At 30.4% G+C, this 17639-nt stretch overlaps 1 protein-coding gene across 2 annotated transcripts; it reads right to left on the minus strand.

The window, feature by feature from the left end:
- Nucleotides 1-1945: 1945 nt before the first annotated feature.
- On the minus strand, nucleotides 1946-16733 carry LOC134718703 (ras-related protein Rab-27A-like). Of its 2 annotated transcripts, none has more exons than XM_063581370.1 (6): nucleotides 16640-16733; nucleotides 14023-14097; nucleotides 12577-12683; nucleotides 11851-11936; nucleotides 10557-10784; nucleotides 1946-9657 (listed from the first exon to the last, which is right to left on the minus strand). In XM_063581370.1, the coding sequence occupies exons 2-6, from the start codon at nucleotides 14087-14089 to the stop codon at nucleotides 9468-9470; spliced, it is 678 nt and encodes a 225-aa protein (XP_063437440.1). In that variant the 5' UTR covers nucleotides 14090-14097; nucleotides 16640-16733; the 3' UTR covers nucleotides 1946-9467. The 2 variants fall into 2 exon arrangements, with proteins under 2 accessions (XP_063437440.1, XP_063437441.1); XM_063581371.1 differs by having other exon boundaries at nucleotides 16620-16719.
- Between the last annotated feature and the right edge of the window lie 906 nt (nucleotides 16734-17639).

A 17639-nucleotide genomic window follows, 5' to 3' on the forward strand; every position in this document is an offset into this window, starting at 1 on the left:
GTATCATCTGACCTTGATCTCATTTTCAAGGTTCATTGGTCAATGTTAAATTTTCATGGTTTAGTTTGTTTCTTTTAAAAATACTATAAGCAATAGGTCAACTATATTCAGTGTACTGAATGATTGTAATGTATTTCTTGTTTGGTTTATTGACAAGCCTTCGACTTTAAGTCGGAAAAAGCGAGACTAAGCGATCCTACATTCCGTCTGTGCCAGTGTGGTGGCGTCCACAAATATTCACTCTGTGGTTAAAATTTTTGAAATTTTAATAACTTTCTTAAACTATCCTGGGTTTGTACCAAACTTGGACAGAAGCTTGTTTATGATTATAAGATAGTATCTAGAAGTAAATTTTGTAAAAAATAGAAATTATTTTTTTCTGTATTTTACTTATAAATGGACTCATTTTTTCTGTATAGAAACATTACATTCACCCTGTGGTTTCTTATACTATTTTTTGAATTTGAAACAAACTTGGACTGAAACTTACTGTTTGGTGAGACAGTGAAACCTGTTTAAACTGTTCTGTTTTATTAGGTTCACAACGCTTACAATTTGATATGGCGGTTCTTAAGAACATGTTTATTTTATACAGATTTTCGTTTTAGTCAAGACTGGTTGAGCCAGGTTTCACTGTACTTTGAATATTTATAATACCAATAGAAATATTTATTTGTAGATGTTTAATTAATTATTTGGTGGTGTGTTATTTTATCTTCAGCCATGTCACACAAGAAACTTTATAATTTTGTATTTGCTGCTTCTCCCCTAAGAATACAGCATTCAGCAGTAAGCGTAATGACTGATAGCTCTGGAGGCTCGATTATTTGTCTTGAGAAGTATGTTGTTTCACAAATGATATCGGATATGTTCCTTACGTCGTAACTACGATCCCCTTCCCTTTCATGAATTTGACCTACCGAATAAGACCATTTATTGGATTTGTAATCACGTAAGCAACACAACGGGTGCCGCATGAGGAGCAGGATCTGCTTACCCTTCTGGAGCACCTGAGATCACCCCTAGTTTTTGGTGGGGGTTGTGTTGTGTATTCTTTAGTTTTCTATGTTGTGTCATGTGTACGGTACTATTGTTTTTCTGTTTGTCTTTTTCATTTTTAGCCATGGCGTTGTCAGTTTGTTTTAGATTTATGAGTTTGATTGTCCCTTTGGTATCTTTCGTCCCTCTTTTGTGTCTTCTTGTAGTTTAAACATATTTTATTGTTCAAAATGCCAAAAGGATCAGACACAAGTTTTACAACTTAGTAATGTCTTCTTGTGAACTGTTGCTTCATATACTAAAAGCAATAGGTCAACTATATTTTGTGTATGGAATGATTGTAAGGTACACAAATCTATCTGACCTCAGTATGGTTCTTTAAGCAAGTGTTAACTTTTCACAGTTATGTCGGTTTCTATGATACTACAAGGGGTTCATCTAACCTTGACCTCATTTTCAAGGTTAAGTGAATTTCTTTGATACAAAAAAGTTCATGATTAAAAGTTCACAATATATGTTCATGGTTAGGTCCTTTCCTTTGATATAAGCTAGAAATTAGATATATTTGGTGCAGCTTGGTTTATCCCTCCGATGAGTTGAGCTGTTTCTAATTGTTGTACAAGTTGGAGAGAACTGTTATGAAAATTACTCCAACAGAATTAATGATGACATTACTTAAAATCTGAATTGTTACAAGAGGATGGTAAAGGGTTGTTTTCGTGAAACTTGTTTTGCCATTTTCATTTCACCTGCAGCTGTGAAAAAGGTTCGTTACTCACCCTGTTTTCGTGAAATCGTGAAAAGATTATTGTGCCAGAAATATTAATTGTTAGTTCCGTCATGAAAGGGCAATTTTATTTCGTGTTCAGCAATGAAGAAAGCCAATTGCAAGTAATGGCAACAATTTACATTTCAGATCAGATGTGCTACACAAACAAAACAAGAGTGGATAAAATAGTTTATTGTAAATATTGAGATATAACAATATATAGATATAACAGTATCATGGTGTTAACAAGTTACATATAGTATAAAAATACCATTGAAATTTCATTATCAGTCAAACAGTTAAATATGAAGTCATTACTTAACTGGTTAATTAAGCTGGTAATCTTTTAAGAACATGTTCCTCATGAAATCAAGTTTACTATAACCTGTGACACCTATCACAGAAACTTCTTTAATCTGAAATTTAGAAGGTCATGGTTTTCCCCAAACTTGTCTTTTCCTCCTATAAAAAAAACCAGTCAACATGTTTTTTTGGACGATCAATGCATTTGAATGGGGACATACAGTTGGAACCCCCCTCCCCCCCCCCTTTTGTCCTGGGTCAGGAACCCCCTTTTTTAAAATGGCTGGATACGCCCCTGTTGTGGCTATGGTTTCTGAAATATGGCTTTAATACCAACAAACAAGCAAACCTTCAGAACAAACTCAAAATATGCAAATTTATCCGTTATTAAATACTGGTAGTAAATTTTCAATGGTATTTCATAACATATTGTAAGCTATTTTAAATTAGATAGAACAAGTGTAAAGAATCTATTTTGTAAATTATCTCCCTTTTGAGAATTAATGTATCACAGAAAAGTTAATTGAAAAAAATGTTTTAAGAATTCTGTTAAGTTTGAGTTTAACCAAATTCAGTAAAACAAAATAAAGGAAAATTTTTAAAAGAAATACAAGAGATACAATTTATTTTCGTGCATTTAGAACTAACTGTATTTTAGTGGGTACTTAAATATGTGGTTTGGTCAAATTATGCATAATTGACTATATAGAATTGGTCTTTTGTTGAATATTTGAGTTTATAGTTCACCTTTACCCCCTATATCCACAAATACTAATAGCCAATGAATTATTATAAAATCCTTAGAACTTGTTTCACAAAATAACAAATGTTCCCAACAATAGGATTACAAAATATCACAAAAGTAGGTTTCTTGTTTACAATAAACATTTATTTAAGTTAAAAAAAGTGAAAAAAAGGTTTATTTTTCAGTGTGAACAATTAAATATCTTTAAATTTAAAAATTAACAATAATCATTTTATAACAATAACCAACATTTTATACTAAGTTTAAATCTACCATAAAAATCAAGTTTGATTTCTGAATAAATTAATAAAATATTCTGCTACTGTGATTTTTATGACCAACTATTTATGATGACAAAGGAGACTTCGTGTATTATCTTGTACGAGTACTTGACCTACAATTCTTTATTTAAGGTCTACTCAACAACTTGATAAACAAATCATAATAAAAAGAAGCACTTGACTCCTAGTCTCATTGGGCCTCAGTGGTTGAATGGTCTAAGAAGTTGCTACTGTAATCACTAGCCAGTCAACACTGAGGTTGTATGTTCGAACCCCCGTTCAAACGGTTGCACTAGATTCCAATCTAAATTGACAAGGAATGTCCGTTTTCCTATTGAAGGTCAGTGCTTTTTTCTGGGCACTCCGGCTTCCTCCACCAATAAAAACTAGCCGCCACAAAATAGCCTAAATGCGTTGCTTAAAAGTGGTGTTAAAACACCAAAAATCAACCTAATTCTTAATTCTTATGGTAAATGTAAACCCAATGCATATAACAACAAAGTTGGAATGTATTTCTCTTCATGCAAGACAGATAAAGTACTTTACAACAATACATGAACAACACACGAAAAATTTTACTTTTAACCTCCTTCTTTTACAAAAAGTCACAATTAACATTAAAACATACAAAAATTCATAATAAAAAAAATGTCAAAAATTATTTTGAAAATATTCAAACAGAATATATTTTATATGAATTCGAATTTTCACATGATTTATTGCACTATAAGATTGCCAAAAGGAGTACATTCACAAAAGGTCCTTATTGGCCCTAAAATTCTAAGAATTTACCCATATTTTACAAAATATGCTAGTGTATTAAAATTACAAATTCTACAAGCTCTGATGCATGAGAACAATTGAAATGTCCTTTGAAGACAATAATAGTAAAAAAAATTACTTATTTTTGCCTAAATTAAATAAGTTTGCTTTAAAATATTTTTGGCCACATGCAAGGACCATAACTTTTGTGTTTATGTTCATCGGACACATATACATCTTTTTATAACAATTTTATTTTTGTCAAAGGATGTGGTCAATGATTTTATTTAGAAGGAAATAGACCTTACAAATGCATAAAAACAGGCAATGTAGCAATATACTTATTAAATATCACACTTTTGAATGTCAAAGCTGTAAACATTGTTACAAGGAACAGAAGACAACAAAATTTGTTTTCATAGTGTATCTAGATTTTCATATTTAAGATTATAATTAGGGCTATTCCAGAAAAAAATGTATGGGGGGTTTTGAAGGCACATTGTAATACATGGGTGATGGGTATCAGAGCAAATTTTCACACTTTAATGCACTATAATTCTAATTTACAATTGTCTTGGTACAGGTGCTGACAAAAACTGCCTTCCACCCATACATTTTTTTCTGGAATAGCCCTTATAGGGTTTTACATATGATATTAACGGTACAAACTTTGATTTTTAGGACCAATTTAATGCCTTTGTGGCCATACTCCTTTACATTATTATCAATAATTCAGCAGATATTTTCACTTTAGTATTAATCCTACATTTTATTATTTAATATAATTGAGGGTTATTTTTCCACTGTAAAAATGCACATGATTTTTCCCTAATATTTATAATGGAAAAAAAAACCTATCATTATTTTCCTCCTTCTCATAATCAAATAAAAATCTATCTAACCGACTTTTGCTAATAAAGATAATTATAAAAATTAGGAATTTTACATCTTAATTATATATTAACTATTAGGACCACATCTACAATGGCTTGGTTTATATAAACTTAATAATAGTAATAACAAAGCATATTCAAATATAATTATAAAATATATTTTGTGTTACATGTATCATTAAAAAGAAGAAACATGTTGACAATTTTAAACAACTGTGTTTTGCAGATCCTTATTCCATCTTGATCTGTAGCATGATAATTAATTTTGAATCTTAGATTTTTAATTTCATTTATACCTAACGGACATCAGTGAAAAACATGTGTGAATTAAGTTTTTTTTATCCTTTATTGAACTTTTGATGTCGTCCCTAAGCATTCTGAAAATATGCCTTCAAACTTTTTTTTTTTTTTAAAGTCAATATTGATGGTCAAGCTGAATACACCATGAGAAAGATCACCCTTTGAATTAGTGATTTAGTTTCCCAATATTAAAAAAAGGCTGCAAGCCATCCCCCCTTTTAATGGTAATATGACCCATCTTAAACCAGAATATATATTACTATGTTGATATAACTATATTAAACCTACTAATTACATTATTTTACAACCTTCACCTTTTTACATTTGTTTATTTAGTATACATATGTTTATGTGTGGCAACTTCTTTGAATATATTAAATATACTATTAGATTTTTTATTAAGTCTGTAAAATAAAATAAAGATATTAAAAAAAAATGCTCTCATTTATTTAACAGACAGTTAAGAAAGTTAGAGACTAGATTTTTTAAGATATCACAAAGATCGTGTATAATAATTATCCAAATTCAAATAGCTTTAAAAAAAAAGTTATAATATGGACTATATATACATATTGTCAAAAGAACAAGCTCATCATTTGTTAGCTGGATATTGATTGTTGTTTGTATGTATATGAATATTGTGTGAATGCCTTGTTTCAATCAATATGTGACACTATAATAAACAATTTTATTCTTATTCTTATTTATTACCAAAGTATACTACATTACTCATTGTCTAGAAAAACTTTCAAAAATATTGAATACCTTACATAAAATAAACTTATCTAAACACTCTGAAAATGCAGTTAGGGTGTTGATTGAAAAAAAAGCAAGTATTCATCCACTAAGAGATTAGTTTCTATAAATACACTTTTGTTAAAAAAAAACATCCTTGTCCTGCATTTTTTTCTGGGAGAGAAAAAGGGGTTTTTGTTACAAAGAAAAGAAGATATGACAGAAAAAAACATTATACAAAATATATATACAAAAAAATCCACTTTCTTCTCTTCATTACTGGAACAATTTTCAGTTCTTCTAGTGCAAAGAAATTAATAAAGCTACCGTCAATTATGCTATTATACTATAAGCATATTATGTTCTGATTCAATATTTTTAGATATCTAAATTGTATTTCAATAAACTATTTCTAAATATCGAAGATAAAATATAAAGAATTAATCATAGAACTACATTGAAGTGTGCCATAATTTCTGGACACATTTCTTTGTGTACCAAGATAACATGGAAATTTAATATTCTTCACAAATGTAGCTGTAAAAATATAAAATTACAAAAAAGCAAGAAAATAATCTCTTCACAACCAAGCATCTGATCCAATTATCATGTTTTCATAAGATAATTAACAATACAGACTATTCCATATTAAAGAATGTGGTAGGGTGAGAAGTTTATTTTTCTTTTAGTCACAATTTGTTGGTCATTCAAGGTTGTGAGCTAGTTATAATGCGAAAACAATATATTATGAATGTATGTTTGTTATTATTTAAATTTTAAAAAGCCTTCCTCTGAATTGTTTTAATGGAATAGCCCAATCTTAACTGGACAGACCTACAACTATAATTATTGAAAGTCTTAAACACAACCATAACAATAGATATAAGAAGATATAGTATGAGTGCCAATGCGACAACAACACATACAAGTCACAATTTGTAAAAGTAAACCATTATAGGTCAAAGTACGGTCTTCAACATGTTCATTTACTGGGATTTGTTTTCAAAATAAAATGAAGCAAATTTATTTTTTTCAGTAAACTAGGATCCACTTGAAAATGTATGTCTAATTCAGCAATTTTTCTATTTAAGGTGGTAACCAACACTCTAACTAAAATTAATTTGGCTCGTTTAATTTTCATAAAATTTGGACAATGTATTTACCTTGACCCTTTAACAAAAATATAAAAATTTCAAAAATTTTGAACCAACCGTTTTGTTAGAAAAATGACACTGGATATATAGCAGTTTGAAAAACACCAACTTTGATCATTGAGAAGTTTAACATTCCCTTTACAACACAATGTAATTAAAACATTTAGCTGACTTTACAGAGTTATCTCCCTGTAGTGTTAGGTACAACCTTAAAAGGCAATGCAAGTGGACATAACTCAAGAAAATAACAAATTGATCAGTCTATGGTGGTAAAAAGCATTGTATAAGTTTCACAACATTATCTAGACCAAACTATAGTTAGAGAATGGAAACAAAACAAGGAACGTAGGGACGGAAAAGGGTAAAACTTTATTATGCCCTATTGCATAGTGACAAGGACATAAAAATACTATGAGAAATGGTCACTTAGGTGTTATTTATTGATTAAGATAAAAAAAAAAAAAAAAAAAAAAAAAACAGTATAGATTTAGCATTTTGAAAATAATTATGCAATCACTGTGAAATGCATATAATTAGGTCACAGTCTGGTGTTGAACTTATCAATTAAATGTACATAGCTTCTAGAATCTTAATCAAAAACTATAATCTAGCTGAGCAAAAGCTCCTTAACACATATAACATACAAATACATAAATATAAACTTAAACAACAAAATATTACGTAAAATGTAGTTCTACAGATCAACAAAATAACATTGGAAGGATTGAATGACAAAAAGGGGATAACAGCTAATTTCCTAATGCTTGTAGGGTAAAACTTTGGTTGGCTTACTTGCTTGCTTTGTTTGTATTTACTCAAGCTTCGTAATCAAGATTGACATCTGCAAACAAATATATATAGGCATAGTTAAACCTGTATCTATTATATTTAAATATAATTGGATGTTTTCCCAATTACAATTGTCAATATACAAATATAACAAGCAAGCAAGCTAACCAAAGTCTTGCTCTACATGCACAAGGAAATTAGCTCTAAAAAGCTTTAAATATTTCGTCATGTAAAAAAAAAAATCAAATTCTCTATGGATTTCTGTGGTAAAATGTTCTCTAAAAATGTCAATGAAAAGTAAAAGGGTACAGATCTATAAATAGAATAACAGCACCAAACTTCAATTTCCATGGTTTTTAGAAACTGAAGAACACCCATCTTATTGTAAATAATGAAAGAATAGTAATTATATTTCCTGTTAATTGATATTTTGTACTTTGTTGCTAGTTATAACATCAGGAAACCTTAAATTTACTTTATGATTCATGGTTCCTGATGAAAAAATCACAGGATTCAAAAAAAAAAATGACACAAAAACAAATGTTCTATAATGAATTTGCTGGTTTGATGAACGATACAGTGTTATACAAAAACTAAACATTTAACTTGTATATGACATTAAATAGTTACAGAAAACAAATAACAAAAGTAAAAATGATAAATAACTGGATTTCTGACATAAAATTATATCAATTATCAGGTCCTTATAAACATTGAAAATTGTTGAAATAAGCAAAAAAATTTATTAAAAAAATGGCAAAAACTTTCATTATTAATTGTGAATGCCATAATATCATATTTCAAATACTTGAAAATAAGTGACATGAGACCAAAAGACTAAAAACGTTTTCTTCTCACAACCGTACTAAGATATTCTGGGCTACAGCCTCCCTCAAAATATCTTAGAACAAAAACATTATACAACCAAATAATTTCAATTTGAACAAAGGGCCATGCATATAGGAGCATGCTACGACAGCACCAAATTAACAGGGATTTCAAACAAATCTATTTAATATCTAAATATCAAAGTAATGCTGTCATATTTCTAGAAATCTCTTGCAATTACAAACTGAGCAAACATGACATTTTAAATCTTATCAATTGATGAAAGATGAGGCAATGAAGTCATAAAACTTTGGAGTCAGTTTTCTGTTCCTCGTACTCCAAAATCAACCAATCAAAATGCTGGATTTCATGTTTCCAGCAAGCTTTTTTATGCTCCAAGCACTGAGCATAGTTTTATGACTTCAAACCCTGATCTTTTCTTCCAATACAAATATATTGGTTCATTAGAAATTATTATTATGCTTATTGCTTATAAAAATTGATGGCATTCTGGGTATTATTATTCAAAATTTTAACAAACAGTTTTAATTGGCTATCAATGGCTCTAAACAATGAAAATTTAACCAATGACATGGCTTGGTTTTCATTTTTGAGTAAGGATAAGGAAATCTCCAATAATCCTTTAGATAAAAAAAAAATGGCTTATTACTTAACCTGCAAAGAGTTGAATTTAAATGAAAAATATGACATCCATTTTTCAGCCTTATCTTCAATTACTTTTCAGCATTTTGTGAGTTTTATTTTTACAATCCATCATTTTATAAATCGGAAAATTAATTAATTTTCTAATTTCACTTTTGGGATCACAATAGATAACAAATAAGTAAAGTAACATTGTGGCACATCTTGACAAACACCACAGTGGCCATTTTCTTGCAGCCATTTTTTCTAACATCCGCATCCGCCTTCCCCTGCTTCGTCCATATGGTAACCATTCATCTGAGCATTACTTCTGATCCCTGGTAGTTGAGACTTGTCCACACAGCTCTCCATCCTCAACATTACCATGTCTAACAAACATTCTATAGACTTAGCTACATTCTGACCATTGGCTGCACTTGTCTCAAAATATGGAAGCCTGAAAGGATCAAAATTTAACATATAAAAAACAGAATTAGCCATTTCAGAACCTGAAATATTTCAGAACCTGAAATATTTCAGATAATGTATGCACGTTGTAATGTCGTTTGTTAATATGGTTAATAAGTGTTTCTCGTTTTCTATATAGATTAGACAGTTGCTTTTCATGTTTGAATGTTTTACACTAGTGATTGTGGGGCCCTTTATAGCTTACTGTTTCATGTGAGGCAAATTTCGTGTTAACTACCTTACTTCAACCTATAATTGTTTACTTTTTATAAATTGTGCCAGAGTTGGATGGAGTTTTGTCTCATTGGCACTCATACCACATTTTCTGATTTCTATATAAAAGCGTATACTGTGGACACGAGGGATCAATCCAAAAATCTCCAGTACTATAGGTGGTACCCAACACTTGCATTAAAATTAATTTGGGCCGTTTAATTTTCATAAAATTTTGTCAAAGTACTTACCGGTACTTTGACCCTTTAACAAAAATATTAAAATTTCAAAAATTTTGAACCAACCGTTTTGTCAGAAAAATTACACTGGTTATGTAGCAATTTGACAAACACCAATTTTGATCATTGAGAAGCTGAATATTCCTTTTATAAAACAACATAATTAAAATGTTTAGCTGACTTTACAGAGTTATCTCCCTGTAGTGTTAGGTACCACCTTAAAGCAAGCAGAAGATTAACATTATTCAAAAGATACTAACTTTTGTGGATTTCATGGTTCACTCAAACAAAATTATAACATTTTCCATTTATTCTAAATGTGTTTTATCTTGAATCATTTTTTTTAAATCACAAGAACCAACAGTTGTTTCACAAACAAAGAAATCAATAAAAATTAAGAAAACAAATCTGATTTTTATTTTTAATTTTTACCTACCCAAATTTTTCTGCAGTTTCTCTCGCTCTCTCATCAGAAATACATCTATGATCTTCAAGGTCTGACTTATTACCACAAAGTACAATATCTGGGTTTTCACAATAAGCATGTGTCTGTAATTGACTGAGCCAGTTCTGTATGTTTAAAAATGATTGCTCATTGGTTAAGTCAAATAATAAAAGGAAGCCCATTGCATCTCGGAAAAATGCAGTTGTTAAACTCCGAAATCTAAAATAAAAAAATTATGGGAAATAAGGCCTGATTTCAAATTGTTTATACCCTTATTGCAGTAGTTTCAAAATTTTTGTTTACAAAATTTCTACCATAAAAATTACTACATGTATCAATCTTTTTCTTGTGTAAATTTCTACCATAGAAATTACCACATGTATCAATCTTTTTCTTGTGTAAATTTCTACCCAAGAAATTAATACATGTATTAATCTTTTTCTTGTATGAATTTCTACCATAGAAATAAATACATGTATCAATCTTTTTCTTGTGTAAATTTCTACCATAGAAATTACTACATGTATCAATCTTTTTCTTCTGTAAATTTCTACATAGAAATTACTACATGCATTAATCTTTTTCTTGTGTAAATTTCTACCATTGAAATTACTACATGTATTAATTTTTTCTTGTGTAAATTTTTACCATAGAAATTACTCAAGTATTATTCTTTTTCTTGGGTAAATTTCTACCATTGAAATTACTACATGTATTAATCTTTTTCTTGGGTAAATTTTTACCATAGAAATTACTAAAAGTATCAATCTTTTACTTGTGTAAATTTCTACCATAGAAATTACTTCATGTATTCATTTTAATGGATTGATGAAAAATAGTATTTTCATCGATACAATATTTGATTTTATTGTTTGGCAAACAATTGTGCATGTCCCAAGTCAGTGCTTTCTGTCTTTCAGATTTGCATTTGTCTATTATTTTTAATTTATCAGGTGATGATTTTCTTGTTTTGTTCGCATTTCGTCATACTGTTCAGTGTTGCCTTACCCGCATACAACCTTGTCCTTGGGTCTCTAGTGGATAGTTGTTTCATTGGCAATAATAGCAGATCTCTTTATTTCAATATACAGTGAAACTTGTTTAAATTAAACCTCTTCAGAACTAAGATGTTTTGAAAATTTGGGCAAATATTTATTTTTCATGATCACAAGCACAAAATTTTATTTGACTGGACTGAAGTACATGTCTGGTGGAGACAGGTTTTCGGTTTAACCAAGATTCAATTAAGCCAGGATTCACTGTAGCTAAAAAGCCCTGATTTTACCTTTCCTGACCAGCAGTATCCCATAACTGTAAATGTATTCTGTTACTCTTCCCCACAGCACCATCCACACCTGGAACTCTGTGTACCTAGAAAAGGGGAGATAATTTAAATATTATTTTCAAGGGGAGATAATTCAATTATTATTTTCATGGGGAGATAATCTAACTTCTATAAAAAAAATGTCTCCAGAAAAATTATGACAATATCTTAAACTATACATCAAAGATAATATGAATATATATATGCTTATCAGGATTTTTTTTTTAATATGAGACAGCAACCCAACATTATAAATAGATGAATAAAATAGACATGCAATATCAGCATGAGGTTTTAGCAGCTAGGCTTAGGGGTCGAAATCAGCGCTGGTTCAGTGGTCCGAGCCCAGTAGAATTTGGGTCAAACCAGTAGACTTTGTCAGGTGGTGGTCTGGTGGACCAGTGGAAAATTGTCGATTAAAATGACTGATTGCACCAAAATTTCAATCTATTTATAAAAAAAATAAATTACACTGTACTGAGGGGTTATTATTTATATATATATCATTTTGTAGAATGATTGTCATTTTTTAGGACCAGTAGACATGGAGCTGGACCAGTAGATTATTTGTCCACTGGTCCGGCTGGCCAGTACACAATAAAGCTTAAATTAGACCCCTTGATAGGCTCCCACCATTTACTACTGAATGGCAGCAGTGAAACATGTTAAAAGGAAATATTTACTCACCACTCTCTTCTCTTTGAAATCTATGCCGACTGTTGAGATGAACTTTGTACTAAATGTTTTATCGACATACTGATGTAAAAAACTGGTTTTACCAACACCTGAATCACCTAAAGAGAAAATTTATCCATTATCATTTACAGTAGTACAAATGAAAATATATAAACTACAAAGTACAAATGTAGATAACAAATTTATACAAGCAAAAATACATGTACTTGTCAGTGGAATGAAAGCTTATTAATAAGGCCTTTAGTTTTCTCGTTTGAATTCTATTCCTTTAACATCACTGGGATCCCACTAACATGTTTAATCCCACCACATTCTGAATGTATGTACCTGTCCCATGACCATGTTGAGAGTCGGTTTTTTTCAGTGGTTGTCAATACATGTAGAAAGTATGTGTCATTTGGTCTCTTGTGGGTGTTTTTTTTGTGTATTAAAATCAAACATCAGTTTTCTTATATTTAACATGGGCAGCACAGCAGGTGTCATTAAGGATGTTTGCTGCTCAGTTTCAAAATAAATAACTCTTCATAAAACTAGTATGTATTGATAGGGAATAAATTGAGGAATCAAAAGCAAAAAAAGGATAGGGGTCAATGTGCTTTTTTTTTAGATATTAGCCATTGGAATTTTGGCGGGAAAATGTTCTCTGTTGATTTTTCATAGCTTTATCATTGATCAGTTAAAGTTCTCAGATACATGTATTATAAAAAATAAATAAAATGTTATAAGACTTTTACAAATGACTTATAATTATACATGTAAAAGATTTATAAAAAGAAAAATGGGAGTTCATGGGGAAATTTTTTTACGGCATTCAAATGGATTAAACCAGAGGATTCCGAAAATCTGACAAAAAATCCAAAACATAACAAGCAGACATCCTTAAGTGGAGCTAGATATAATGAACATTTCCCTTTTATTAGAAACATGTAGATCTATCCCATGCTTTATGTATGCACAAAATTGTGGACTGTCTGTTAACCCATTTTCAGCTTCCTTCAATACCTTGGGTGTTTTAATGAAACAATTTCTCATCTAATTAAGTCCACATATTGTGGTCTTTTTAGCATGTTGCAACATTTTGGGGTCATTGAATAGGTTGACAGCTTCCTTATTTTCTCTTCATGATTGAAAAAGAAAATCTGATGAATTGGGTGTTCAACTTGCAAAAGCCTAACAATGCCTAAAGAGAGGAGCCTCTGGCCTTTGCTAGTCTTGTATTATTTTAATTTTAGTTTCTTGTGTACACTTTGGAAATTAGTATTGCGTTCATTATCACTGAACTAGTATATATTTGTTTAGGGGCTGTTGTTGTCTTTTCTATGTTTGGGTTGTTGTCTCTTTGACATTTTCCCCATTTTCATTCTCAATTTTATTGTGCAATAAATCTATCATACTAATACATGTATATGGCAATACAATTTAACAACTAATCATTACCTAATGTAAGAAACTTGATGAGATAATCGTAGTCAGTAGTGCCATGAGTTGGGGTGGTATCACCCATTTCTAGCTCTGAAAATAAACAAAATGTATTAATTACATCCACACAGAGATTGACACTGCCTAACTGAAAGTGAACCTGAGCTTCTCAATGCCCATTGCTCAGAACCTTCACAAGTTTTTTTAATTTTTTTTTATTAGTTTTAAGAATTATAATATCCTAATTAATCATTACAGACCGTAGGAAATGGTTCATTCATCAATGTTCATCTTTTAGAAGAAAAAAAATCAAAATCTTTTAAATACATGCGCAAAATAGTTTTAAAAGTTAAACGCATTTGAAGTTCCACAATTCATGATGTCACATTGATTAAATTGGTCTTCAGGGTCCAACTAGCAGATTGTATAATGAAAAATAATTGTAAACAGGGACAATCTTCACCCTCCTCAATAGTTTATTCAATTTTCATTCATTACAAATATTAGCAGGTGCTTCCTTTAAGGTATCTGGATGATTCGTTCCAACTCCGATTCGTCCCAACAAATTCGTCCCAAATTGCTTAGACAATTCGTTCCAACTTTTTCCAAAACTTGTCAGTTCGTTCCAACTTATTCAAGAACAGTATTAAACAATAATAACCATTTGCATAGCCTTATTATTTCAATTTATAATGCTGTACTGATATATATAATGTAAATAAATACTTAGCTTTAAAAGAAATCTATGATTTATTAATTGGGAAGAAAGGACGTTGGGTATGATATATTGGTAATAATTAATTATTAAGTATTTCATGACAATTTAATATTTTAAAAATGAACAAAGTACTAACTAGTGTTATTTTCAAAGAATTCGTTATCATTATAATTGATTATTGTATTCCAATGATGTGAGCATAATAGTTGTTCATGCAGTCATCAAAAGAATTATATCGCACTTAGCTTGGGTCATAGCTTGGGTCACAAATGCTTGTTAATAATAAGTAAAGCCATACCACATTCACTATGTTTTTCTTACGTGCATCGTTACTACTCATTAGCACCGGTTGTGTATGTTTTACAATATAAAATTTTACTCAGTTTCCTGTACGAAACCGAAAAAAGTAACTTCAAAGAAATATAAAAAACACAGCTACAGAAGCCAGCAACTAACAGTAAGCCAGCTGATGTCATCCGTTGCTGTAATCGTTGTGCCATCCATTGACTAGTAGAACTTTCTGAAAAACTGCAAGACTTTTGAACAATTATCAATGAATTGTTATTGTTATATTTTGGTTATTAATATATATGTGTCAATGACATGATATCAAATAAACTTGTAAACCTAAAACTTATTTTTTTTTTATTGCAAAAGATTCAGATTATCCCGAAATATGATATAAGCTGACAAGAAAAGGGAAAAAACAAAGACAACCCAAAAAAACTATGTCTAAATAAACAAATATTGCACATATAAATCTGCGTTTTTCAACATATATATTTGTTAAAATCGAACCATAAAAGCCTTCAAAGATATTGCTGAAAAACGATCTTTTAATATGAAAACATAAAATATGATACATAAACAGTGAAAGAAAGTTGGAACAAATTGTTTAGACTGATTGAAACTGTGACGATCTATTATATGAAATATACATAAAAAAAATGACAAGGAATTGACAATTTTTGCCATGAACAGTGGGTTGATTCACACAAATTCAGTGATTTACGAACACAAACATTATAATAAAGTTGGAACAAATTGTTAATTCTGATTAATAATGAACTAAATCAGTTGGAACAAATTGTTAAGTCTGATTAATAATAAAATAAATCAGTTGGTACGAATTGACAATTGACTTGGTACGAATTGTCCAAATCTGGAACGAACTGGGTTGGAACGAATCGGACTTGGAACGAATTGACTAGCATTCTCCTTTAAACATGTTAAAATATGCAGTTGATAGTTTAATAATTAAATTTTGGAAAGTTGCATTAGGTTGATTCAATGAATGTTGATTGACCCTAGGTGAACATGTAACGTTTACATAAATGCAGCAAAAAATTGGGCACTCATGCACTCTATGGGAAATAGAAGTACTCTCAAGAGAGGATGAAAAGGGAAATCAATGTTTGGTTCCGCTCCTGGATCCCGCTTACTGTTTTGTCAGATTCCTGTATCCAGCTTACACTATATACATGAGCAATTCTCATTTTTTTTGTCATTTCCTGGGTCCTGTAAGACCTCATTTCCCATTTTCACGACACAATAATTTGACTTTCAGGCGTCATGCTTACAAACAATCGACAATCCCGTGTCACGCTTAGACCCCAATGAGACCCACAATTGAGCGTGGGAGACTTCCTATATTATATATGAAGCGTTCTGGAATTCCAGCAGTGTAGTCAATGGTCACAAACATCAAGAATCCCCAATTTGATGCATAAAGTTATACTAAAAATACAGACTTACAAAATGTACAGTGCAAGAATGACGAAAGAAATTTACCGGCCAGCATCGTTCTTATATTTTATAAGGGTGTGACACAGAAACATTTTAAAGTTAAACAATCAAGCTTAAGAAGTGAAGCTGTATTAAAATGCATATCGATAACCTTTACACTAAAGTATTAACCTGGAACAGACAGTTTGCAAGATGAATACTGTATAAATATGTCATTAAACTTGCCAGCAAAACTTTACCAATATTTATACAATTTGAGTTATCTCCCTTAGCACAAACGGTGAAGATGAAAATATTTCCGGGAATGCAGACAATCTGTTCCGACTATATTAAAAGTGCAAGCCTGATTTGGCTCCGAGTAAATTTGGCTAAACTTCAATATATATTTTTACAATATCAGACTTCTTCAATTAGACTATTGTTCCCTGCTAATAAAGGTAGAAGCAAGTCAATTTTACCCCCCCCCCCTAAAAAAATTAAACCCTTTTGGGGTTACACTATAAAAGACCTGAAACTGAGTGGACCTGACATTCAAAAGTCCTGAAGATGTAGGGCCCTACGACTCAAATTATTCAAATTGCAATTACTTTTTTAAATATTCAATATTGGAATTTCCTCAAGCTGAAGCTAGAATTTGATTCAATGTTGATATTCATATTTCATTAACACATCGATGTTTACTGAAATAAAAAAAAAAAGATGTGTGATGCCAAAAGTTGCCGACCCGAACGGAGAAATGAAAAGACTTGAACGGATCTGAAAATCTATGGTCGGACTTATTCTCATTAGATCTACATTAGTGGCAAGGTTTCGGTGCAAAATATAGTTGACATGCACTTTATTCTTACAATGAGAACTTTTTTAATACTCAATCTTTACACTTTAGATTTTGTGAAACTAAACTGAAGTTTAGTATAATGATAATATTAAAAAAATAATCGTTTATTGAAAATAACTTATCAACCATGTGATCTTTTAAAGACGCGTATTCGTCCATTGGAATGTTTTTATTACATGCACGTCATGGTGCCGGGTGTAATTCACACCTTGTAGTGATAAAGTGATAAAAGATGATAACTGGATCATTTGTCTAAATAAATTTAAACTTTTTATTTTAATCCTTAAATTGGATTATCACTAAATATTGACACACGAACTAGACAGAAATATG

The sequence above is a fragment of the Mytilus trossulus genome, chromosome 5, assembly GCF_036588685.1.
Source record: "Mytilus trossulus isolate FHL-02 chromosome 5, PNRI_Mtr1.1.1.hap1, whole genome shotgun sequence".
Classification (NCBI taxonomy): Eukaryota; Metazoa; Mollusca; class Bivalvia; order Mytilida; family Mytilidae; genus Mytilus; species Mytilus trossulus.